The sequence below is a fragment of the Magnolia sinica genome, chromosome 9, assembly GCF_029962835.1.
Source record: "Magnolia sinica isolate HGM2019 chromosome 9, MsV1, whole genome shotgun sequence".
Taxonomy (NCBI): Eukaryota; Viridiplantae; Streptophyta; class Magnoliopsida; order Magnoliales; family Magnoliaceae; genus Magnolia; species Magnolia sinica.
This window is the reverse complement of record NC_080581.1, coordinates 88179683-88207185: the sequence shown is the minus strand read 5'-3', so window position 1 is coordinate 88207185 and position 27503 is coordinate 88179683. Positions and strand designations below refer to the sequence as shown.

At 40.4% G+C, this 27503-nt stretch overlaps 2 protein-coding genes across 5 annotated transcripts; both read right to left on the bottom strand.

Moving 5' to 3' along the window:
* Positions 1-115: 115 nt before the first annotated feature.
* LOC131255992 (ras-related protein RABB1c-like) lies at positions 116-8810 on the bottom strand. Its single transcript, XM_058256966.1, has 6 exons — positions 8562-8810; positions 6236-6375; positions 2515-2597; positions 1839-2043; positions 1381-1449; positions 116-421 (listed from the first exon to the last, which is right to left on the bottom strand). The coding sequence occupies exons 1-6, from the start codon at positions 8605-8607 to the stop codon at positions 329-331; spliced, it is 636 nt and encodes a 211-aa protein (XP_058112949.1). The 5' UTR covers positions 8608-8810; the 3' UTR covers positions 116-328.
* Positions 8811-12204: 3394 nt separating this feature from the next.
* LOC131255991 (probable galactinol--sucrose galactosyltransferase 2) lies at positions 12205-25538 on the bottom strand. 4 transcript variants are annotated; one of them, XM_058256964.1, is made up of 14 exons: positions 25085-25538; positions 22739-22983; positions 22217-22307; positions 22056-22104; positions 21189-21280; positions 20415-20522; positions 19718-19846; positions 19192-19602; positions 17648-17789; positions 17488-17555; positions 17041-17175; positions 16429-16658; positions 14786-14874; positions 12205-12769 (listed from the first exon to the last, which is right to left on the bottom strand). In XM_058256964.1, exons 1-14 carry the CDS (start codon positions 25399-25401, stop codon positions 12482-12484), a joined length of 2394 nt encoding a protein of 797 aa, XP_058112947.1. In that variant the 5' UTR covers positions 25402-25538; the 3' UTR covers positions 12205-12481. The 4 variants fall into 4 exon arrangements, with proteins under 4 accessions (XP_058112947.1, XP_058112945.1, XP_058112944.1 ...); XM_058256962.1 differs by lacking the exons at positions 21189-21280; positions 22056-22104 and adding an exon at positions 23906-24002 and having other exon boundaries at positions 25085-25320; XM_058256961.1 differs by lacking the exons at positions 21189-21280; positions 22056-22104.
* Between the last annotated feature and the right edge of the window lie 1965 nt (positions 25539-27503).

Sequence of the window (27503 nt, the reverse complement as noted above, 5' to 3'; positions counted from 1 at the left end):
TATGTCATCATTCCCAGAGAAAGTGAAAGGATGCAAATGAATAAAACTTCTTATATTCTATTCTTTCAATGCCAAGGGGAACACAAGGGGGCACACATAATAGATGGGTAGGACATCATTAAAACACCATGGTGGGCTCCACAAAATGTTTTGTAGGGCTTTGTAGTGGATCCAGCCTCTTTGCATATATGCCACTTTGGCTAGTGTCAGGTTCAAAACAATCTAATTCAATTCACACAATCAAAAGAAGAAGAAGAAAAATAAATAAATAAATAAATAAATAAAAGAACTTATGACAGAATTAATTAGTCCTTTTTGGCAGCAGCATTCAACTGCAACATGCTCCAGCTTGAGGGGCGGAGCCATCTCTCCCTCCTGATGAGCCCGGGATTCCTCCATACCCAACCTTGATTCCGTAGGACTGGGAGAAGAAAACCATAGAAAAAAGTGTCAGAAAAGGTTGCAAGCAAGGGTGGTGGAATGGGTCAGGTGGAGCTGGGCCAAAGGATGCCAACTCCAGCCAATGAGCTCGGGTTCTGTGTCCCAGCCTGGCCCACCCAGCTGAAGTCAAGCTCATCTCATCCATAGTTTGAAAACACAAAACTCAACTAAAAAAAAACCCAGTCGAGTCGAGGCAAACAATTTTTATTTTTATTTTTCCAAATTAATGGAGTTTTCTTTGGAGTTGAATGAAGTTTTTCTCGAGTTTTGACTGAGTCAGTAATGAAATCAGGTTCTTTTCAAGTATTGCTAAAATACGGTTGTGTGGATGCATGCCCATAATATTCAGTTCCAATTAATTATCTGGGCTAAAAGTTCAAGCTTTATATCCAACCGATGGGCATCTAGACTCGGCCTAAGCCCAGCACAAAAGGTGCGTAACATCCTAAGGTAATGTTTGGGTGTGCTCCCGATCCGCATGGGAGAGGGGATCTGCTGAATGTCAAACTGTGATAGAGATGAGAATGGGACCCCGCCGTAATTGATCATCATTCGGCAAGGAGGAAGCTGGAAAAAGAAAGCCGCTGCCAGACATGGTTTCCATTTTCCGTGCTTCCCAAACAATAGGCATGTCAATCAATTACGCTTAGGAGCCTCACCAACTGCAATTTGGCAGTACGCCCAAACACACTCCAGAGAGCATATCAGCATATGCACCATCTTAAAAACTGAAGTTGGATACAAACACAAACTTCATTTTTCACATCATTCCAAATAAAACATGCAGAGTTTCAAAAACACAGACACAATGGTCTAGAAAACCAGGGGCACTCTTCGAAATCTTGGATGGTTGAGATTGTTCAATAATTGGTTTGTTTCCTTAATGAGACTGAAAATGTAATCCATCTGGCTCATGAAATGAAGAAGCAGGGAACTAACCTCATTTGATACGTCAAACACCCCATCTTGAATCTTCTTGTAGATTGTCACTGCTGTGCTTATGAATGCCTAGAAAGTTTTTGTAGACAACAAGAGAGAGAGCCAAGGTTCAGTCAGCATAGCATAAAAGCAAAAGATTCCATGTTTCAGCATAGCATAAAAGCAAAAGATTCCATGTTCCTATTCAAACTCAGGAAATGGTACACTTCACAATCTCTAACAGTCCATTGGGCACAAATCACGTTTGCATTAAAAATGGGACACTATCGGCATTCTGGGAGAAGAGGGGATCCCTGTTTGAATGTTGATAAGGATTCTGGCCAACTGCCAATGGATGGTGGAGATTTTCGAATCTGACCCCATATATTTTTGCTGAACACTATAGTCCAGCCCTAGAATAATGAATGAGATTCATACAGAAAACGTTCTTCAGCATGGTTAGTTAAAAGGATTATCACCTCCTCGACGTTCTGAGCAGTTTTTGCAGAAGCTTCCATGAATATCAATCCATGCTCCTTTGCAAACTGCTCGCCCTCCTCTGTGCTGACAGCCCTTCTGTGTGCAAGATCACATTTGTTCCCAATTAACATGATTGTCATGTTAGCATTAGCATGCTGCCTTGCATCTTCCAGCCAGCTCGCAAGATGGTTGAATGTCTCTCTCCTGAGATTAGCAAACAAAGTAAAATCATTTAATTGAACTCTCGAAAGAGGAACCACAAAGCCTACTAAGTAGGACATCAAATCCTACTACTCCCAACCATGTCAACGTGGCACATGAACATGACATGAGGGTCCTCCATCAGGCAGGCTCCAACATGGATGTGCCATGGCATGAAAATCAGGCCTGTCCATTCATCAGGTGGACAACATGTTTACAGAATAAATGGACAGTTAAATAACAATCTACATGTGGGCTGTATTTTCGGGCAGTCGCATGACATACATGTGGAAGCTTGCCTTGTGTGCAACCAGGGTCCTGCATTGACAGGTGGGGAGTAGCTTTCGAGTTCATAGTCTAGTAGAGCCATAGAAGCAGTCTCCTCCTGGATTCATAAAATTCAAACCCTCGATCTTGTTTTCTATGTGGGGAACATGAAAAGTACCATCAATGTGCTTCGAATAGGGATGGTACCTCGTAATATCGTAGACAAGAAGTGCACCAGCAGCCCCTCTATAATAGGACCTTGTGATGGACCGGAAGGATTCTTGGCCCGCCTATCGTATGATAGAGATATCAGCATCATACGCATTAAATACCGATCAGTAGAAAATGAATTCATGGTTTCTTAAAAGAATGGTTGAAATATTACACTGATGAAATGTCATACTTATTAATTAATCTATATGATCATTGGCCTAGTATGCTAGTATGATAGAGTGCTATCATCAATTTCTGATGCTAAAATCAAGCAACCACACTGCAAATTAGCCTTTAATATCTACACATCATGGTCAAAAGACTTGACAACTTGGACAGACTCATGTGGCCCTGAGTCGAGTTGTGACTGGCCTGAGCAGGGGATGACTCAGAGGTGACTCGTGGTACCAAACCGGATTGGGTCCCACTGAGTCTGAGTTGACTGTTCACTCTTCCAAGTCACACCGACTCAGATGGGTCTTAAAACCATGCTACATATATAAAGACCAAGATCCAAGATATCAATATCATAAGCTAGAGTAACCGACGTATTCATTATGAGGACTATCATTCCAACATAAAATTTAATCAGCAATCACTGAAGTACATCATATAAGGATGTTGAACTACTAAGAATTTCACAAACTCTTGGGCTGTATCCATGCTTTCTGGAAACAGTCCCACACAAGAAATTGAAGATTTCACTATGAAAAAGGTATTCTACTTGAACACCAAGTCCAATCTGGTGTAAAGGTCTGTTTGGAAGCTATTATATTTGCATTGAGTAGAGTGACCATTAGCAGAAATGGCCATTTTGCTCGATTTGGCCACTTGCCACATTGAGCAAGCTTGGCATTTTCAAACATGCAGGACTTTCTCCACTACACTTAATGCAGCATGCAGTTTCCACTCAAACGAACACCTATTTTGAAACATTAAGTTGCAACAGCTTAATTAGAGCAAAATGCATATGCCATTCCAAGCAGTGCCTGGATTACAGACTATTATAGACACGGTTCATGACAAATGGAAGAGAAATTGGATAAGCCCTGGCCCTCAGCGGACTAAGAAGGTCTGAGTACCAGAACTCACACTGTGACTTGTGAGTTGAAAATAAAAGCGTATCATTAGAATTAAACAACATGGTAGAGAATTTCACTTGGTTATCATTAGGGGTGGCAGCAACGCTAGGCTAGGGCGGCCGGGCTAGGGTTGGCCGTAGCCCAGCCGTAGTCCACTAAGCCTTGGCACTAATCAAACTAAGAAGGCCTCGGCCCTAGTCCTAGCCCTACAGGCCCAAGCTGGGCCGGGCAAGCCCTTTAAGTAAAAGAGGGCGACATGACCAAAGGTTTGAAATAGTCCAAATCTAAGAAGAAGAAAAATTGTGTCTTATCTCCTCCATCCGTGATGAATCCCCTCATATAAATGGTTTTGATCATAGAAACAGGATCCCATGTCTAAAAGTGCCTTTAAACTACACACCTACGTCGAATGGAACCACTCACAGGTCACGAGAATCTTTAATTGTCCATTCTTTTGTATAAAGGTGACCCACGTGATGACTGGACTGAACGAACAGGCAGGGCCGAGACCGGCCCAGCCATTCACATTGAAACTAGCACGGTCCGGCCGGCCAGGGCTAGATCTCAAGCCAGGGGGCCAAGTTTAGGGGCCCAAACCCTGGCCCTATGGGGCCAGGTTGGGCAGGCCAGAACATTGCCACCCTAGTTATCATCTGCTGGAAGTTTTATCTACCCCAAGCCTTAGTACTTTGGTTTCGGCACACAGAGACTTTGTGTCTAACATTCAAGCCAAAAGATCCAAAAGATAGGATCTCAATATCATTTTGATTCCAAATGGGGAGAACACTAGGTAAGTCTTTTCACAAGTACGCAGGGTCAGTATCAGGCATACTGTATTCGTATGTTCTTTACTCAAATCTTATCATTTGCTTAGTTCATAATCCATGTTCAGTTAAACCAAATGGAAACCTTACTCGATTAGTATAACTCAGTGGCTTTACAACGTATATATGCTTAGGGTTCAATGGTACCAAATATCTGGAATTTTGTGATATTGGGTGCAACCAAACACACTTTTAAGTAAAACATGAACCACTATAAAGCCATTCCTTTCCTTCAGTAATAGTGCTTGAGCTTTAATGAGAAGGAGGCCTCTGTATTACTACATTCATCAAGCCTATTCAATGATTAGAACTTTAGGCGGAGCATGGAAGGAGAGACTGGGCTGCATGCAGCCACTTGTAAGCAATCGGTTCTCTTTTAGGAGGCAGGGCCCACCATTTGTATACTGTCAGGTCAGTTGGACACTGCTTTGGTATGTAGGTGCCATTGTGGCAACTGTGTGCAAGATGCAGGACAATCATCAGGTTTGATCCACCATTAACATGCTGTGGTCCAAAGTTCAGACCGGTCCAGTCACTAGGTAGATAACACGTGGGGATGATTTAAATAAGTGAATTATGCCTCGGTGTAGTTATACTGGAAAGTGAGAGTTGACTGCTCATAGCCAACTTATGTTTTAACGTCTCCAAGACCAGGTTCGGGCACGATGCATTCAGCACATAGCTAGAAAGGTAGGCTATGATATTCTCATGGGTCAGATCCCCAACTTGCAACCCAGCAACTACTGGTCAATTCCATATTGCTCACAAAAATTTAACTGCAGATAACATGCGTAAAACCCATAAAAACTGGCTGTCAGTCACATATGTACCAAAACCTCTAATTATAACATGGATCTCAAGCTCTCTAACTCGGAACAAGATTAGAGGTAAACCCCATAATCCTTGAGATGACTCCATGAGAGTGGATGTTCGAGGCACCAAAAAAGAGTTGACGTTCAAGGCACCAAAAAATAAAAATAAAAAATGACGCCATCATATTTTAAGGGATTTTAACTGCAAAATTCCTCAAGAAATCTGATTTTACCAAACAATGCCTCAACTTATTCAAAAGATCAAAATGTTCTTTTTTTAACAAAATTTTTTTGCTTGCTCTAAAAAAGAAAAAAAGAAAAAAAAGTAAAAAGGAAAAAAGAGAAGACCGAACATCCTATTCTACCTTTTAAAGCCTAAAAAGCAGTGGAGTATAACATCCAACAAGTAGACCTCATCATGACAATCATATGAACTAAAACTAGGGCAGATACAGTTATCAGCTGGGATACATTTTTCTGAGTGGTCTACATTGTTTTTGATGCTGGGATTATTTTTCATGGTGGGGCCCACCTAATGATTGGATCAGCCTGATTTTTTATTTGCATGGTTATCATGGTGGGTTGCACCCGTAGGAATTGTTGGATGTCCTACACACTGGACCCTAGAATGCTCAACTCTGCCACTTTTTAGAAAGAAAAGGTTGATGAGGGACTTTTGGCCGATTCAGTGACCATAAGGCATGTTCTAGTACTTTTACAAAGTTCAGCCATTTTCCTGTAAAATCAGAATTCCTGAGGAATTCTGCAGCAAATATCCCTATATGCAAAGTAAGAAAGGGGCAGAATAAATTTATCTCGACAAGAACCACTTAGACAGATAAAAATAAAAAAATAAAAAAATAAAAAAAGGAAGAAAGATGTTGATTTACTAACAGTTCAACGAAGCAGGGGCATTGAATTGAAAATCTATACAAGAAAATACGTTCAAAGATTCATCTTGCAACCATCTTCCAGGAAAAGAGACAAGATTACGTACCGTGTCCCATATTTGCAGCTTTATATGCTTGTTGTCAATTGTAATCATTCTGGCTCCAAATTCAACACCAATGGTTAAGTCATGCACTGGTTGGAATCGCTTGTCAGTGAACTGTAGTAGAAGACATGATTTTCCCACTCCTATGAAATAGAAAACGGAATGCAATAGTGTCAAGCCAAATGGTAAAACTTAGACATAACTTGTCTTAAGCACTGAAAAGAAACCGAAAAAAGCAATTTGTCTTAAGACTTAAGCACATGGGTTAAAGTGAGAACTGAGCAAGAGGTGTCAAGAAAGCTTTAGCATTAGTAAAACCAATGATAATAATTAGTGAAAAAGCATTCATATCACTTGCCCGAAATACCTGGCTTAACAGTCCTAATCAAACAAGGGGCAAAATTCTAGAAACCACACCACACCAGCAACAAACTATTTCGTCAACAAAATGCAGTTTTTAATTTTTGGAAAGGTAAAAAGAATTGGACAGTAAGAGTTCTTGTATATGTATGTGTGTGTGTGTGGAATTCTCTATGTATTTTGTTGACATTCTCCATCTCTAAAGATCCCACTGTATCTCTGTATCTTTACTCAATTTAACTTACGTACATGATATTCTCTATCTCTACGCTAGAACAACCCTCAAATAAAGGGTGTCCCACAGCCCATTCCAGAATATAGCCTTTTACATTATGAAAAATCTGCCCCTCCAATTTCACTTTATCATTGAAAGTTTATTTCTTTAGCAGAAATACCCAAAATGCATGTGAAATATCCACTATAATCTCTAACCAGGCAATCATAAAAACGCAAACAAAATACAGATACAGAATTGCTAAATCCCCAGGAGAAGTCAGCAATGCCATTCATCAACACGATGCAGATACAAATTTCCACAGCATATACATCGTAAATTTTATTTATAATGAAAACGAAATAAAGGACACCCAAGAAATCCCATCAGCCTACAGTGTGGTTACTACACAGTCACAAAGGATATGCACTATTTTCGACATGTCTATCGAAATTGCTAAAAACAAATAAATTATTTAGAAAAGCACAAGAACAGTGGGACCACAAGAATAACATTAGTTCCCAAGCTTCCACAGATTTCAACATGTATCAGAACAGAAAATTCGAAGTACAAGAAAACCTTACAAGATATTGTATCATAAACAACCACTGATTCTAAATCAGAAGCAAGCTTAACGTGTAATAAACAAAATTCTAAAATAAAGAAGAAAAGTAACACAAAAGAACTGCTAAAATGCTTCAAAGAGATGGCTGGATTTCTGTATTTAACCAGCGGAAACACGAGAAGACAGAGAACAAAAGTAAATGCTACATTCAAATGCAGGCTTTGTTAGCCCCACATCCACCTATACATGTAGCACATGTGCCAGCTTGAAAAGCTTGTGGGACATATGTGCAAAGCATAAGCTGGGCCCCGCCGTGAAAGGTGGCCATCTGCAAAGGTCAAGCTGATCCACTCATCAGGTGGTCAACACTATATGTGTGACCTGTCCAATTAAGGGACAGCACAACATCTGGACAAGATCATCTCCTCTCTGGTGTTCCGCAATGGCTAGGCTGGTACATATTCCACATATTGAGGTGATGTATGTCTACCAAAACAAGAACAAAATCCAAAAACCTTACAAGGTTTTGCATCAAAAACATGATCAGACTCCATGTCGATGTAGACTCAAACAACATATCACACCACAACTCTTCCTAAAATTAAAACCAAAGCCTTTTAAACAAAAACCAAACCAAATTCGTATAATATCAGAAATCCCAGTACACAAAAAACAGAAGCTTCAATTCCATGATTACCTCTAATTAAACAGATATTGCATAGAAATTAAAAACTTGGAAAACCCACCAAGGTTCTATAGGGGGTGGAAAACACTTATCTAGATCCCAACATGGCCTTAAAATTCAATACATAGACTATGCAAACTTCCATATAATTAATTCAAAAAAAAAAAAAAAAACTTGAAGCATAAAACCCATCATGCCCTTGCAGCAAGATATCATGATTAGATCTCACAGCTACGCCAATTCCAGATTCATAATATTTCCAAAAATTAAAACCCATCAAAATGGACCGATCATCTATTGCGTGAAAAACCATCCAATCTCATCGATCCCATCAATTAGAAAACCCAGGAAAAACTCAACAATTGTCTTCATAATAATAAAAACCCAATCCAAGAATCATATACTTCCACTACATCCAATTCAAAGAAAGAGAACAATACAGAAAACGAAATTCAAAAAGAAAAACCAATCCACGATTCAAAATAATCAAATAAAAAAAACTCACCAGTATCTCCGATGATTATATACTTGAAAAGGTAGGCGTAAGACATAATTCCTCAGATTCAGATCTCTTAATAGAGACAGATGTAAAGAGATTTACAGAGATGAGAAAACAGAGCTTTTTCGAATGGAAGAAAACAGAATAACGGAAAGGGTTTGATTATTATATATTAAAGAGAGAGAGAGAGAGAGAGAGAGAGGTGTTTGTGTTTTGAAAGCGAATTCCAAAGAGGCGTGGATATTCGAGAGCTGTCATCAAACCGACCATGATATGAAAGCAGTCTCCAAAAACAATATGGATTTGTATAATACGTTTGCGGTCGCAACTTTAACAGTGTCCCGTTACAACTATAATTTCAAATGAGGCCATGATTCGGTAATCCAGACCGTTCGTTTTATGGATTCTATCATGGATTAAAGATTAGTTGAAAAATATTGAAGAATTCATTTAATATCAGATCATTGGCCTATCACATAAATGGTAGATGATCGACAAAGGATGAGAGATGTCTGAACAAACTCCCATACCAGACTATTGGAATCAAACGGTTAGTGAGAAAACACGTCTACGGTCCAAAATAAAACAATGTGGTCCCACTTCTGATATAGATGGATGAGGACGTTTTTCAAGTTTTGATGCATCAGGATCTTATATTTCCTCCAAGGTAAAATTCTAGACGTTGGATATCTAGGATCTTTCAATCTGGAATAGTTTTGGTTGGTCTGGATTAGCCAACCATGGGCCCACTTATAGCCATCAGTTTGGATCCGATAAAGCGACCCGATGTAGAACCGTGGGGGTGATATCGGGCCATATACCCCTACTGAGGCGCGGATTTGCCTCCGACCCCGACTGGAGACTGGAGAGAGTCCCTGCCGTTGGAACTTAGGTGAGGTCCACGGCGATGTTTTCGAGGAATCCACGCCGTCTATCCGTTTTTCCAGATCATGTTTGGTCATGAGGCAAAAAATGGAGTAGATATAAAACTCAAGTGGGCCACACGATAAGGAAAAGATGGGGATGGCAATGCCTACTGTTGAAACCTTCCCCGGGTCCGCCGTGATGTTTATATGCCATCCAAACCGTTCATAAGGTCATTACCAGTGGAATGAACTGAAAACATAAAAATATCAGCATGATCCAATACTTTTTCAGCCACACGATTGTTTAAACAGTGAACGTTCAATCCCCACTGCTTCCTATCGTGTGGCCCACTCGAGTTTTGGATCTACCTAACATGAGCTGGCAAAACGATTTGACAGGTTGGATTTCTCACAACCATCACGATGGGCCCCATCTAGGTTCCTACCATCTTTCCCATACGTGGTTGTGGCCCACCTGACGATTGGAATGGAAACAACCCAAAGCGAAAAAAAATCCAACGGATGATAAGAATCCCCTCCAACGGATGTATTTCTAGCAAGTCTGATAGGGGGATGCCGTTGATTCGCCCGTGTAGGTGTGGAAGAGGCTATTCGCGGTACAACCTGCCAACGTATCACACGTGCCAAATCGGGGCCGCTTATCAGGTGGGGACCAGTTCGAGCATGCCGTGGACCAAAACCTAAGCCAGTTTAGTTATCAGGTGGGCCACTCATATGTGTTGCGTATCTGAATGTAGCGGGCCGTTATCTTTTTCTTTTTTCTTTTTAATCCTGACCGTAAACTTTTTTGCATTGGACCACGACTATTTAACGGCTGGAGTGAATATATGTTCACCCAGAGATCACGCGGGTAGACTCGTTGGGTGGACACGCGTGTATGGGAAAGGACGGTTGGAGTAATTGACCAGCGGTCTTCATCCAACCGTACACGCGTCGGTGACATGATGAATGGATAAGCATGTTTAGGTGATGGAATGCTAGTGGGCCCCACCCCTTCAATGATTTTTTTAACTCTGGTGAATCGCGTTCTTGAAGAGGGGAGAAAAGGGAGTACACGTGGCAAGGTGGCAGGTGTTGGAAAGATCAGGGCCAATCATTAAGTGGGGGCTGACTGCATGGGGCGAAAGTTAAGCATAGCCACTCATCAGGTGGGCCACAGTTATAAGAAGAAATTGGACGTTCGAGAGAAAACCGCCAAGACTGTACGTGTTTGACCCACTGGATCAGTGGACCAGATTGGATTTTGAGACAGGGCAGATTCACATAGGGCCCCACATGTTCGGATCTTACTCCCGCTTGCCGAAAGTTACCTGTCCCGCGATTCACCCGTTTAAATCCATCCTCACGCGAATGGACGCGGATTGCGTCCTACCCCCACCGTCTCCAGCTGGGAACTGGCAGAGCTTTGACTGGCCACCGTGATGTATGGTCTTATCCACACCGTCCATCCATTTTTTCGTATCATTTTAGTTTGTAAGACCAAAAATTAGGAATACCACAGGCTCATTTGAACCACACCATAGGAAGCATCGGTGATAATGATTGTCACCGTTGAAACTTTTCTAGGGCCCACCGTGATGTTTAATTTCCATCCAACCTATTCATAAAGTTATATAGACCTGCATTAAGATAAAAAACAAATATCAACTCTATCCAAAACTTCTGTGGCCCCCAGAAATTTTCAACGGTAAGAATTTAATCCCCAATGTGTAGTACACTTGAGCCTTGGATCTGCCTCATTTTTGGGCTTATACTCTAAAATGATACGAAAAAATGGATGGACGGTGTGGATAAGATCCATACATCACGTTGGCCGCTCAAAGCTCCTGTCCGTTCCCAGCTGGAGACGGCGCAATCCAAAAGTTAACTGTCCCGCGGTTCACCCATTTAAATCCACCCTTAGGCGCATGGATAAGGTTATTTTGGAGATTGTCGTTGTTCACACAGACATACAAAGTGGTCCGATGGTTCAATGATCCAGACCGTTGATATGATTAGAAACTGTGATCAGGTTAAAAAACTCAGGTGGGCCCATGATTTAGTGATCTGAACGTGTTGGATGTGAGCCCCACTGTGTGTAGACTCTTCACCAAAGATCTGTCACATCAGAAGATCCTAAAACCTTCAACTAGGTGCCTGAAAACAAGATCAAGAAAAAGAATACAGATTCCCAGTTGAGAAAATGCCAGAGACTGGATGGCTAGGATCTTCCGATCTGAAACATTTTTGGTGCATTGCATGCATGGTGCATCCACAATGGGGGTCCACTAGATCATTGGTCTGGATCACTAAAAAGTGGGATCCGCTGTAGCCGCAGACGATCTGGGTCATTCATTTAGTGACCTATAAATCACATTGATCAAGCTATGAACAGCATGGATTTTTGATCACCTAAAGGTGGGCCCACTTGCTGTTGTCTAATAGATTTTGGTGCATTCTGTGATCTGGACCATTAAACAGTAGGCCCCACTGATCCAGATCATTCATTTAGTGGGCTATAAATCACATGATCAAGCAACGAATAGCCTGGAATTCTGATCACCTAACGGTGGGCCCACTCGAAGTGGTCTGGCTGAGCAAACATCTGCACAGCAACTTATCCACATGTACTTCAATCAAGACCATCAAATGGCATGCCCCACAGCAGACCATAGCCTGAGAATCATACTCATCAAACAACATTCACCATCTGATTTCCAAATTCCCAAGTTCATTCATGCTACATTCTACCAATATTACAATCTCATTTGTATCCAAATATATTTCGAAACAACATTCACCATCTGACTTCCAAATTCCAAGTCCATTCATGCTACATTCTACCAATATTACAATCTCATTAGCATCCAAACACATTTCCAAATTGGCGCGTTCAAAATTCCCATTGAATGGGCAGCATTTTCAAATAACGAATTCTATCAAATTGCAATTTGATCAATTTCTGATTCAGAGACTTTTTCATTTATTACATTTATTGTAACGATGATAAATGGGCATAAGAAAATTGCCACGAACAATGTAAGACTTGGCCTAGAAAAATTAGGACTTGAAATGAATTGCAATTTCCCAGAAATTCGTTTTCTGCGGGACGATCACAGTCAAAAAACAATCCCGATTGTCGAATTCGAATTCCACTTCTTTTGAGTTCACAGTGCAGAAAGCTGGTTTTGTGCTTGAGTATGCTCCGAAAGGGCCTGGTCCTTTACCTTTGATGTTCAATTGGCAGTTTGAAGAATTGCCAGTGAAGTCCATCGATTCAACGGCTCCTCCGGAATTGTACATCTCTGTCAGTCCGATGGGCGCGAACTGGACGGTTTGATTGTAACTCTGTTGACAACATATGAGAAATTATTTAGGAGAAAGTGGATTATGTAACTCCAACAGTTCATGGACTAGAGCAAAACTCAGTGGCGTCGACTGAACTTGACTCGGCAAGATTTTTTTTAGCTGAGTCATTGTGGAGTAAGCCCGACTCAGCTTCTACTCAGCATGACTCGCCAAGTCAGTTGAATCAACATGACTCGAAGGGAGCCCATAGTTCTAAAATTCGATAACTCCACTTGAAACTCAGCTGAGTTGACTCAATTCAACTTGGCAAGATTTCGAGACAAGTCTTCGTGAAATGTGGTTGTAAGCTTGACTCGGCATGACTTACCCAAGTGAACTTGACTCGAAGTCACTCACTTGTGAAGCTTTTTAAGCCAAAAAAGTAAGAGCTCCCAAACCCAAGACCTGAAGCAGGAGCAATGCTCTAACCAACAAGCCAAGCATCATTTGTTTGCTTTTTAATTATCAGATAAAGAGTCTAAGTAAAGACTCTTTTGAGTCTTTGAGTCAACCTGACCCAGCTAGCATTAAGTGGAGTCGAGTGACAACCTGGCATGTGTAGCGTTTATCCAAGAAGTGCATCGGTGGGCCCCACTGATTAGATGATCTGGCCAGGAAGTGGGACCAATCAACTCATCAGAAGGGTTGCATGTATGGTGCAGATGGGCCAGGTCAAGTTAGGTTGAGGGGAGTTCCAGACCTATCTTTGTAGTAACCAAGAGTCCAAGACTAGATTTTCGTCTGAAACGCAATCCATTAGTATGTGGGATTGGTCCGGAGTGGGTCCAAGTCCAAATAAGATGGGTCTTGGTTGGGTTTGGATTGGATCTCGGACTAAAGGGGGTCCAGGACTGACCAAATTTATGTTAAGCACCAAACTACATGTTTTTTTTTACGGAGGTGCTTGTATTCTACTCAATCATCTTATTTATCTTAATTGAAGGAATTTTAAAAGTCCATTCCAAACTAAGTCCTGGTCATTTTTGCATGGTCCAAATCCAACCCATTAAAAAGTCAGATCTTATGGTTGGGTCAGGTACACTTTGAGAGGTTCCACAACCACCCATTTGATAATCTAGGCAGTTTATTTGGACCAAACTTGATCTAGTAGGTCCAGTTTCAGATCCAAACCAAAGTATCATCAGATGGGGTCCTGTTGTGATAGATGTCTCGTATTCTACAGAACAGTGTAGGGGAAGTTATATATAAAGCCCTAGCCCCCCCTACATGATCCGATCTGAAACCCGATCCCAAGACGACCCAACCCAACCAAATCCGATCCAAAGACCTGACCCGACTGAATAGGATATGTTGAGTACGAAGTTGAATTAAGGTTACGTAAAAGAAGCTTTTTCGAGATTCTTTAGGTGTTAGAAAGTTTTAGGGCTGTAATCCTTCTTTTAAGAAGATAGTGATCTCGACCAGGTCTCATCCATGGAGTAGGTATAATGCCGAACCATGTAAATTTTCTGTGTTTTCTGTGTTGGTTTTCTTTGTTACATTCAGTTTGTTTTTTACAGGTCTAATGACCCACTATGTCAACTTGATCCATTTGATATATACATTGAATGTGGATAATCAGCAATCTTTTTCTAATCCATACATTTTTCTTGTAAACATGTGACCAACTGATAAGATGACTTGCCCCTCCCTGACACACTGACTGGATATTGGCCAAAAGCACCGGCATAGAATGTGTCCACATATGCATGCCATCTGAATCCTACTTTCTGAGAGATCCAAGCCAGAAGAACAAGCTGATGTGATCATCAGGTGGGTCTCACATGTATGGAGAAAATGGACATCTACCAGACCTTGACCAAGGGTCCACATCTAATGCCCCTGTGCAATCCATCCAATGATGGTACTGTCCTGATTGTCAGGCCACAATACCAATCAGGGCACACCTGACAAACGGCTGGATCTCACAATCATGGTTGGCATTGGCATGTAGGATTGGATGAGAGAGAGAGAGAGAGAGAGAGAGAGAGAGAGAGAGAGAGTTGATGAACTAACCCTGATTGGAGAAACTGTAAATATTTCACATTCCAAGACCTTTAATGAGACGTTGAATGACCTGTTTTTTGGCAAAGTAGACAAAGATCCTGAAATCAAGTAAAAACAGGGGCAGATGTTAGACTACAGATTTTAATAAACATAGAAAATGTGGTGGTATGTTTATGCATTTCTTTTACATTTCAAGTGCACGTCGAATTGAAAAAGGTAAAGCAAAACCAATTACATATCTTAAGCTGTGTTTGGAAACTGATTGGAGAGGCACGCACATGTAATATTTACAATGTGCCCGCACATTACACTTGAATTCTTAGCTTCATGTGGGACCCATATTTAGATGGAAGATTTGAATAAATATCAAACATTGCAGTGGCATGTTCAATCATTTTTTCCTAGAGAAAATCGTTTTCACATTTCAAATGCACCGGGAATAAAAAAACTTTAAGCAAAACCATAGCAAGGTGCACGCATGTAATATGTATAATGTGTTTGCCCCACTATCCTTGAGTGGTTAGTTCACGTCATGTGGGGCCCACATAGGATGTACCAAGCTCTGAAAATACCCTCCATGGGATAATATTAACCCTTCAATCCATGGACTCCAAATAGATGACAAAGAGAAGAAACACAACATTGGTCCACATTCAACTGAAAATGGTAAAAGATGACAGAGAGGATCTTCCAATCCGAAGATTTTCGAGGCATGGTCTACCCAGTGGGGCTCATTAGATCAACAGTCAGATCATTGATCTATGGACCCCACTTGCATAAACTGAATGTAAGGACACTATGCATATCCTTGGCACAATGACTAGATAAATACATTGTATATCACACTTGAAAAGAATATCACCAGAGGACTCCAAAACTGATATATTAGCAAACAAGTTTGGCTAAAACTAATGAATTTCAGATGAAAGAGTAGCGTCAGATCCTTTATTCAAACAAAACTCTGCCTATCTGAAATATTTCATGGCTCTGTATCTTGTACATGAATAGGTTCTGGTGTCTGAAAATGATATGAGGAATCGGTCAGGATGGGACCCTAGAAAAGCCAACAAGCTGACACATCCACGCGTGTGGCCATATGGAGGTTTGCGTCAGGTTGGCAACCGGTGTGAAACTTTTGCCGTAACTTTCATCCTGAATCCTGGTGCTGATCCCATTTCATTAGGATAAGCCTTAGATGACGATGATGATAATTTAAAAATGCATTTTTGGATAAATATATGCAAGTTTTCTAAGCCCATGCAAGCACACATACCAATATGGCATACGTGTGAGAAACATGGTTTAGATCTTCTGCCCTGAAGATTGGGCTGCTTCACTCCTCAGGTGGGCCAAAGTGCATAAAACAAATGGATGGCTGGAAAATTTTGTTTTAGCCATCTGTTCAGTTTGTGCAATGTGGACCACCTGAGGGTTGAAATGGCCTGAATGTTAGGCCATAGTATCTAAACAGTGTGGCCCGTGCAATGGAAAACTTGGATTCACAGTACACACCATTACATTTCGGAAAATGTACTCAAAGATGTACTTAGAAAACTAGAAATATGTAAGGACGTGTTACCATCACAGAACTGACCATCCAATGTTTCTATATATTCTAAGCAATAGAATAAGATTAGTGAGGCGGAATATACCACCATTGAAGGAAAAGATGGCACAGGCTCCTGTCCAGTTCTTCCCAGCAACCTTATCTAGAAACTCGATATCAACAGGACTAACACGTTCTGTGAGGCATGACTCCTCAGGATGTGCATTGTTCTGATTCTTCGGAACAGTGGTGGTACATGGCCAGGTTCCCGCTCCTTGGCAATTGAAAACACCTATAACTCCAGTTAATGTGTTCAGGTTCCATATCTTCAGCAGACTGTGGTAAGCAAATCGGTTATGAGAAAAGGAGTAGGAAACTAATGGTGTGCTTCGTTGCACCATGTTAGACTATATAGTTTTCAATGCATGTGTTGCAGTATATTTGAGTGTAAGAGTGCACATATATTCAGCTGTCCTGTGGTCCACCATATCCTTGGAGATACTTGCAAGGATATGGTGCACTACATGACAACTGAACATATTCCTCTGTCAACACTCAACTATATTGCAATGCACATGCATCGAAGACTGTATACTCCAACACACAAATATCATGAGAAAATAAGGGTGCGTTTCGTTGGACCAACGTGTCACGAAATTTCATGAAATTAGGTACAACCAAACAGGCCCTAAGCTAATACCATGTAAATGAAGTATACCTTTTCCCGTCCATAACTGGGTCATTGAATAGACAATCTCGCGTGGGCCGCCCAGGGTACTTGGCTCGGAGGAGTGACCCATCAGGAAGCACAAGCTTTTTAAGAACTTCAAAATCATGATGACCTGGCTTATCACTGCAAAGCATGATGCCGAGGTGGGTATGTGATTATGCATGGCTAAAATCATTTAGGGCAGGTTTGGATGCACAGGCAACTTGTATAGAATTCAGTTAAAATCAGTGATGTTTCCTAGTAATGCATAATGCAAAAGTAGACTTGAAATTGCAGTTGTATGCTTTCAGGTCCAACTTACTTCTGATATGACAATTATCAAGGAAACTACAATTTGGTTATTTCCACTTCATGAGATTAAAATTGCAATTCAATTTGATTTTGCATCCAAACAAACCCTTAAGAAACAAAGCATCGATTGCAGATGAAACTTACCTAACATAGACTCCACAACCCCCCACAGCTCGAGCAGCTGCATGAAACTCAGCTGAATCATGGAGGCTCTGAAATTCAGTTAAGTTAAACTAGCATCCCAAAAAAAAGGGCAAAAAAGAATAGCAGCATTTTTATTATAGATAGCGAGGCCATATCTTACATAGAACATGTCCCAGTCCGGGACCATGACTTCTCCAAGAAAGATGCTGTTGAAAGCCACAGCGGCAATATGCAATGTCTGAGACATTTTGTTTTTAGGATAGTAATCATCCGATGCTCTCGTAACGGCACTTACTTTTGAACTGAAACAATGTGTAAGCCAGAAAATTCACAGTTATTACAGGTATTGCATAATGGATCCAGACCATTCATCAAGTGGGCCCCATGATGCATACACCATGGCTTGGAAAGCAGGCCATTTAGACCAGAGTGGTCATCAGGTGGATCACACGTTCATGGGAAGGATGGACAGTTGAAAAGATTTAGCAACGGTCCATGTTCAGCATAAAATTGGGCCCACCAGATGATCTATTAGCCTGACTTTTGGGTCACGATACATCCATGGTGGGGCCCACCTGATGAATAATCAAGATCTCATACTCATTCCATGTTGGCATGTGTGAGCAAGTAGGACCCAAAAGACTACCCTTATGAAGATGTATATGCCATGGCACAGAAACCATGCAATTTAGGCTAGACTGGCTGTCAGGTGCATCAAAAGGATGAATGGTTGGAAAGATCTAGCAATTGTCCACATTCAGCATAAGTTGGGGCCTACCGGATGATCCATTAACCTGACTTTAGGGTCATGACACATAAACGGTGGCAATGTTTACAATATCGAGAATATTAGCAGATATATCCCACGATATATCTTGTATCCCACCTGTGCGATACGAAATGCACAACTAGTGTGATACATCCGACCTATTCGATCCGGTGAGCATTTTCGATTTTCGATTCATTATTTTGCTGTAAATCATGTTAAATCAGTGTCAAATAGTTACAAATCTACATAAAGAATCATGGATTTGGAGCTTCAATTTCGAGATTTGGGGAGATGAGACAAGTTGCGGAAAATTGAAAAAAAAATAAAATTTTTCCAAGTTCTCACAAATCGATTGCAATCCCGATGTCAAAACACAAAATCAAACATGCATGTAACCTAATCTAGTGATTCTTCTTTTGCTTTTGAATGTATTGCTTATGTTTCCATACATGCCTTTTTACATTTATAAATTATATGAATAGACTTTCAATATACTTGCATCAGTTTAGTCAGACAACGGATAGATTAGGACCCCATACAAAGGAAACTTATTATGTGTACTTGTTTTTTTGTAATGTTTTGATTTCCAAGTGTGTATTAATGTCTTTTTTTAACAATTCCAGAAATTTCATTGAAAAATTTGACAAATTTCCCAATGTTTTCCCCACATTTCCGAGCAATAATGAAATATTATAGGATACAACTGATATATCCCATATGCTAATTGATATGTATCCGTATTCCAAGGGTGCAATACATTACATGATAATGATATGGAAAACATTGCATGGTGGATCCCACCTAATGAACTACCTAGATCGCATGCTTGTGGCCATGTGGCATGCGAGGGAGAGTAGGATTCAAAATCCTACTCTTATAAGTAGCCTTTACATTTCGCTTGATAGATATTTGCGATTTCAAAACTGTTTCTTTACCTGTAAACAGAATCTGTGTTATGGGCCATGCAACAGATTATACTGTTGTCTCGAAAGTTCCTGGATATGGAGTTTTCGAGTGCTTCATGGAACTGTCGAGTCAATGATACCCGGCCTCCGAAGCCCATGCCAAGAGTTTCCATTAAACTCTGCACATCCACCTTAACCCCGTCCACATTCTGAGAATCAAGATATCTGTGTAGATCATCATAAAATTCAAATATTTTAGCAGGATCAATCATACCAACACCATACTTCTCCATGCTGTCCATAGATATATCCCTTATATTTGTTTGAATTCCCAGAGACTGAACTGGGTACACTAGTTTCGGATTGTATTTCTTGGTTCCTGGCGCATTTGGATGGAGCCCTCCCCAATATCCCATCAACGCATGCCACATGTATACATACCTGAAAAAGCAGTAAATTCCAATGATCAAGAACTTGGTTGTGGGGGACTAAAGCAGGGTGAAGTCCTTGTGTAACGCATAGAAGATAAACACCCATAAGGAAAAGGAATTCATACTTCAAGCCAAAAGTCCTTTTAATGGATGTAACGAAATCCTTTAGATCACTAGGTCCCTCATCAGCATCCCCTTTTGAAGTTCGTCGAAACTTGTTGTTTTCTTTGATACTAAGTAATCTGGCCCCAAACCTGTAAATTGAAGGAACATAACCATTAGATAGCACTTGAGTGTAATCAATCTATGTAATGGTATATAACACAGTGATTGTGGGAGTTTTATGCTCTCATAATCTCATTGCCAGTCCCAACCCGGGATAAAGGAGGGTTGCATTGGGTCAGCAGCCAGTGTCAATCTTTTTCCACAGCTTTCATCATGAATCCAGACAATATGACATACCAAACTCATGCTAGGGCATTCTCTATAAGTGACCCGCTGCATCAGAACCCAGGTGCAGAAAAAAAGGGGCAAGGGTTGGCTAGGACATCCCCAAAAGTGATGCGCCATAAAAATGCCTGCTTGCTGTGAGAAGTAGGCAAGTATTCCCACGCCATTGTGGTCTAACTGAAGTTATAGCTCTTGATAGAGTAGAATGATGGAAAAGGATTCGTGTAGCCGACACAAATTAGTTGGATTGAGGCTTAGATGATGATGATACTTGTGTGTGTGTGTGCGTATCAAAAAATTGTACATGTTGATTAGGCCCACATAAATGGAGCTCATTTGAAAATGGATGGAAGAATTTATGCATAAACTTACTGAGACCCTTCAACGCATGGTTCACCTTCTTTCTGGAACTCATTAGCTGTATCTTGCCAACCATCATCTATTATCAGAAACCTTGCTGGAGTTCCACCTTCAGATAAACTATAAATCGGCACAAAACATTCTAGTAAGACAATTTGGAAACTTTTCTGCAATCAACTGGGTATAAACTTTTCTAGTTTACCATATGTTTGAGTGTTCGCAATTACCAAGGTCAATGGTACTCACAAGCTCATTGAGATATTTAGAAATAGGGAAGTAAGAAGAGGCGAGAATGTGTATCTTATCCTTCTCTGGAATCCTTTGTTTATAATGATAATCAGCTACAAGAGATATGGTGCATAGCAGGAAAACCGAATATACTAATACTTCCACGGTAAAAAATACCGCAATGTACATACATTGAAGGCTTTACACTCTAACAAGATAAAAAGGGGCCTTCCGGTTATCGTCTCATACAAGTTTTGAGCAGGAAAATGCTAGCCCGCATAATGCAGGTTGCGTCTTCCGCCCCAAACACTAAGCATAATAAATTGGCATAGGAGGATCCAAACACTACCTAAAGTAGGATAGAGAAAAGGCAAATATAGAAGAGATAATTAGATACTGACAAAGATTGTCTCAAGTAAAACTGCTTTGTATTAGATGGAAACCGTAGCGTTTTTTTTTTCCCGAAAGATGAAGATTAGTGTTTTGAAATTATATAAGAAAAAAAATTTGATAACATAACATGGCGAAAAGGATATGTACAAGGGGATGGCAGTTCACCTCTTTAGGCCATCTATAATTCCTTGAGGACTAACTTCAGTATAAAAAGCATCCCACGTGCACCAGCCAAACCAATCTAACATTTCAGGCATCTGCTTGAGCAAGCAAAAAAGGCCATGGTTCTCAATATCAGTAACATTTCGCTAATGAATATGACAGAATTGAGAGGCCAAGATACTTTGCTATGGAAGCTCATGGCCATCATTCAAATATGCAAGAAATAGGTGTGTGAAACATATTATTTTACATTATTAGTCAGACAAATTGTTAGAGAGGCTCATGAGCTACCTTTGAGATGGCTTGCTTGTATCCAACATCTCCACACCATGCACAATGACACACTATTGGAGCACTCATAGTGGTTGATCCAGTGGGCCACCATGTTGAGCGACTAAATTGAAAAAACAAATCATGGTGATTTGATAATCCTAGCCATCGTGCTATGCAGCTTTCAGTTGGGGAAGCACAACTTATTTTTCAATTATTTATTTCGCGATCACTAATATCATGCTAAGATGGTCCAATCACTATGTGAGATACAACCCCCTTTACAAGATGGCCCACCAGATCAAATGATTGAGATTGCACTGTTATTCTTCAATTATGTGGCGGAGATGCTGGGTATGAGCTAGCATTCATCTTCAAGGAGGCTTGAGAAGACACAAACCTCTTTAGCAAATCTCAATTTGTTATATTAGTTAACCAAATGCAAGAAATGGGAAGCAAGATGCTTAGTGTTTTATTTTTATTTTTATTTTTTATTTGGTAAATTGATTTCACACTATAGGCAGTGATGACTGGTTAATCAAGCATGCAAGTCCCAACATTTTTTGTTTTTGTTTTGTTTTAATGCAAGTCCCAACTTGCCCTCTTGTCTGCACGATGTGAAAAGCTTCCCTTGTGCTTCTCCAAAATCCTGCAAATGGCTAAAGGTCCATAAAATGGTTGATATAAAGAAAAATTCAAAATCTTAAAAGTATTGAGAATTTGACAATCCGATCTATTTCATGCCATGAGAGGGAGCCTACTTCATAGATTCCGTCATCAGATTAAACGGATTGTCTCCATAGTTTATAAATACAGCTTCAAGGAATCGGGATGCCACTACATCAGGATCACCTAAAACCATATCAAAACACATCAGAATATCTCCCATCAGTAGACACTGAGATGCATGAGGTCTACAAACCTAGCACGCCCACCTACCTCAACATACGCTAGATCGAAGCCATTCATGGGGCAAGTCCCACCATGCTGATGACCTGGCTCAAGCACACTGGCCATGTATGTTGAATGTAGACCATTTACAATTTTTCAAACCATCCATTTTTCCATAAACACGTGGTGTCTGATGAGTGGACCTGATGGATTTTTCAGCCAGGGAATCTCCACTATAGGGCCCACCTGATGAACAGCTTATATCTTGTGGGTAGGTGTTGGGTAGGATTAGCAAACCTCTGAAATATAGATAGAGATGACTTTGACAAACAAACACAATTTCTTGTGATCAAAACTAAAGAATGATTGATACATTTTTTTAACAAGCTCACCGCTTTCTATGCAGAACTCAATTTCATTAGCTGAGTTTCCTTGCAAGCTGCTTCTAAAATCACCATCTAACACTGGTAAAAAGAGGATATAGGAAACCTCACGACTTCCCTCATCAACAGATGAGTCTTCCCTTGCTTCCAAGAGCAACATCTGTGTCTCTACAGGAACGTCGCTTCCTGATTTCCCCATTCGGGGTATCATCCAAAATATCTTAAATCTGAACAAGCAAAGTAGTCTATAACCCCTGCATTAGGAAACACATAAGTCAATTGCATTGAGCCTGTGTCTTTCTGTTTGAAATCCAATTTCAAACTTCACTTCAAATGGAAATTCCAAAAGAATGTCTACGCACACAACCACATGCCAATCCATGCATCAGGGGACCCCATTGTGAAGATTACCTGGCAGCATGTAAAGAAACAATGAGCGGAATTAATTAGTCATCACTTGTCCATGTTCAATGAACATGTGCGGCCAGTGTGTTGAGGCAACGGGTCTGATTTCTGGGCCAGGTCATCTATGTGGTTCGCCTCACTTGATGCACGGCTCAAGATATACATCACACGTTTAATTGAAATGTAACTATGATAAACTTGTGCCATTGAAGAACATATCGAACATGCCAAATGCAAATCATGCACTTCATTTAGAGAACTAACTGGCACCTGCACCACTCCTTGTGGGACAGAGCATTTTCAGCCCTTGGATTTTTTAAGCATCTAAGGCCTGAAAACACCCTGTAACACAAAGAGTGGTGCAAGCACCTCTAGGTGATCAGTTCTCCTTCGATTAACTATACTTGCCAATGAATTTTTTATTATGTCATAAGTTAATCAATTCAATATACAAATAAAAAATTCAGCCACCATTAGGAAAATAAGAAACACAGTTTCATCCCATGAAAATCAATGCTACAGTGCTATATACCATTTAATGAGGAATGAAGCATGTCTTGGTTAGTGTAGCTCTACTTTGATTTTTTTAATTGATGAAAAAGGCATGAAACTTTGCATGCTGCAATCCGAAGCCACCATCTGCTGATGTGTGGTGGGCCTCTTCTGTCAATGGATCTCTTTTCTTCCTTCTTCATTTCTAACATTGCCCATCCTGCCATTTAAGTTATTCATCTATTGAATTCTTTAAAATAAATAAATCTCTTTTCTTACCTAGAAGAATGACAATCTTCGACAATGTTGTGGTTGTGTTCTAGGAATAATGTGGTTGAGGAAGTGAAGCATTTCATCATGGAGAAATATAACCGGACTATTCAGATAAAAATTAAAAAAATACAAATTTCAATCAAAATGAAAAAAAAAGAAAGAAAGAAGAAGCTGAATGGTGGAAATCAACATGCTGCAGACACCCACTTGAGAAATCACTGAAATAGCTGCATTTATCCCAATGCTGATACTAGAAACAATCTCCAAGATGTGTACACACATGCATGCAAATGGAAATGAGTGTACTACTAATTTACAAACAACCAGAAGCAACTAAATCAATCCAATAAAATTGATGCATTAAGGCTGTGTTTGGATGCCTTATCGAGTTAAACTGCAATAATTAGTTTAACGAAGTAGAACTGTGGAATTGCATTCTTTCCTACATATTCATCTTGATGGACTAGGCTCCAAATTGCAATTTTTTGTTACTTTTCAAGTCGGCATCAAAGGAATGTAACTGCAATTTGAGCACTGGTTCCTCGTTACGAACACTACGGAAGGCAATTAAAATTTGGTTGTTTCCTCTCTATTGAACATAATCCATACTGCATCCAAACGCAGCCTAAAGGATAATACAATCTCTAATTTTTCACAATTTCAGAATTTTCTGCTTCTCAAAACCAAACAGCCATTGTTTTTTGCAGCGATCATAAATCATAACATAACCCAAATAACAGACGAGGCATCATTTGTATATTCACTCAAGCAACATGACATTTTTTATCAACCCAACAGCTTGACAAGGTGGGTCCTGCCTTTGGGTGATTTGGACCGTTCTTTCGGCAGGACCCATTGTGGAAAGCCCTTGTCACAGAAAGCTCTTCCATCTGCTGACCTAACCGTTGGTCTGGTGGTCTATGCAAACAGACAATTTCTCCAATGGTCCACATTCATTGAGGAAAAAATATCGACTGATCATACAACTACAATTTGCAGTGGGGGAGAGTTTTGGGGGATGGCCAATTCATGATTGGGCAAACCTGATGAACGAATGGATCACAGAAAGGTAGGCCCCATTTGAAGCCAGAGCAAAATAAACAACATTTTGCTATCATCAAAATTCTGGAAAAATGCATAAATCTCTCTCTCTCTCTCACTCTCAAAAAACAGGAAAAAACTTACTGAAGAACGCCAAGCTTGAAAACATGCCGACAACTCTTCTCGTCAGAAACCGCACCCAAGAACGCCGACGTATCCACCGACGGCGTGACAATGACATTCTCCGGCACACCCGTCAACGCCTCCTTCCCATTAATCCTCAAAACCCCATCACCAACGACAGGATTTACAGTTTTCAGGCTCAAACACATGGAATGCTTCCATATCTTCCGAAATCTCAAAGACCCATTTGGAAAACCAATGTGATTTGGTGGTAGGAAGAGAGAAAATGGGGCATTGAGTTGCAACGATGGCCTCAAAGACGTAGAAATCATGGTCATTTATCCTGTAGATTTTGAATTCTGTAGACCGTTGGATAGAAGTTCGTTGGAATCTCCCGGGAAAAAGGATACAGTGAGAGCGGATGTGCTTTGTCTGTCTACAGTTGAATGACGAATTGCACATCTAATCCGCTTTCCAGACTTGGTATCCATGTGTTTATTCTTATTTATTTATTATTTTATTATTTTCTTTTTGGGATTTTGATAGAATGAGGGGCTCCACATGTTAGGTGGAATGCGCGTCCTCGTTTCCACCGTTGGATTGCAAGCATGTGATGGATCTCGGCCATTCATCAGCTTTGATATATTCCACTCGTTACCTGAACTATACCCCATGATCTTTATCTCATTAAGTGAGCCGCACTCAATAACACGTGTTAGCTGGGTAACACGTTTAAGGGTGTTTCCGTGACCGTGGGCCCACCTTGATAAGGTCACACTAACCTGGATGAAGGGAGAAATACAAATATCAGCTTGATACAAAACTTCTATAGTCCCGGGAAGATTTCAATGGTAGATAATCAATCCCTGCTGTGTTGTCCACTTGAGAATTGAATCTACTTTAGTTTTAGGATCATGATCTAAAAGGATCTTACTCTTGCTCGGGTGGTAGATCAGGAGTTTCAACACCCGGTCAAGGGTTTGAGTATCCATAGGCAGTGTGAGGGTGTATGCGCGTGTTTTTTTAATTAATTTATTTATTTTAAATTTTGAAATTTTTTAAGGAATGGTATGGTAAAACTGACGGACGGTGCGTATATATACTATATACATACGTTAAGGTGGGCCTTTATTTATTTATTTATTATCAAGATAATAAATATTTATGTTTTGCCTTCATCGTCTACGTTAATATTTTATGTTTTTTATCCTTCATATCTAGTTCTTGCTTTCTGGTAAAACTGATGGACGGTGTGGATATATACTATATACATACGTTAAGGTGGGCCTTTTTTTAAATTTATTTATTATCAAGATAATAAATATTTATGTTTTGCCTTCATCGTCTACGTTAATTTATGTTTTTTTATCCTTGATATCTAGTTTTTGCATAGGGAAATAAAGCTCGCTGATCCTGAATGATCTTGGGAGAACATCAATTAAACGGTTAGGATTTTTCCGTCAGCTAAATTTTAAGGGAATCCCCTATCTGTGATGGCGCCCATCAGATCAACGGTCTGGATCACCGAGGCATGTAGAGCCGGAAGAACCAGAACATGATGATTTTAGACAACCGAAGCATTAAAAATCAACGGTAGAAAGGAAAGCTCTTGATGGTCCACATTAAATTGAGGAAACTAATGAAAAATCGACAGCTAAAATATTCAGTAAGTCATCCATGGTGGGCCTCGCTATATGAAAGGCTCCGATGGATTTATAACTCTGCCACGCGTACTGTAGTGAGATGGGTGCACTATGTTCCAGTTTAACGTATGGAAATAACAATTATCAGTACCGCAGCTGTTTGATCTGGGATCACGTTCCGTAATCCAAACCGTTGGTCTAACGAGATACAACAACAAAGGTGACTCCTCAAAAATCTTAAATTTTCCTGGACGTTTTAATCACTGACCCCACAAAGAAATAGTAAAATATACGGTCATTATGAGGAGAATCTTGCTAACGGTTTGGATCACTAAACCTGGCTCTAAATCAACGGCAATTGTCCCGACGTATTATATATCAATCCGTAGTAATGCATTGTAGTGAATCTGTTTGCAAGAGTAGATACCGTAGCTGACAAGGCAAGGCTACCTAGCAAAACGTAAAAGATTCTTAAGTAAGATTTCAAATCCGGAGCCAACAAGCACGTTCCGGCAATATCCGAACCGTCAATTCGATTCTGGTGGACCTGATTATTATGGTAGCCGAAATTTTCAGGCCATGCCTCTGATCAGATCGGTATGAACGGCTAGAAGGAATTTGTGACATTCCACGTGCAAATCTGGCCTCCACTCTCTTGGGGGGAAGCGGATTGGGTGGTGACGCTCACATAGAGGTAGGGCTGTGAGTGCCAACATGATTCATGTGTTTTATCCATGCCGTCCATCCATTTTACCAGCTCATTTTAGGCCAGGAGCCCAAGAATAATCAGATCTAAA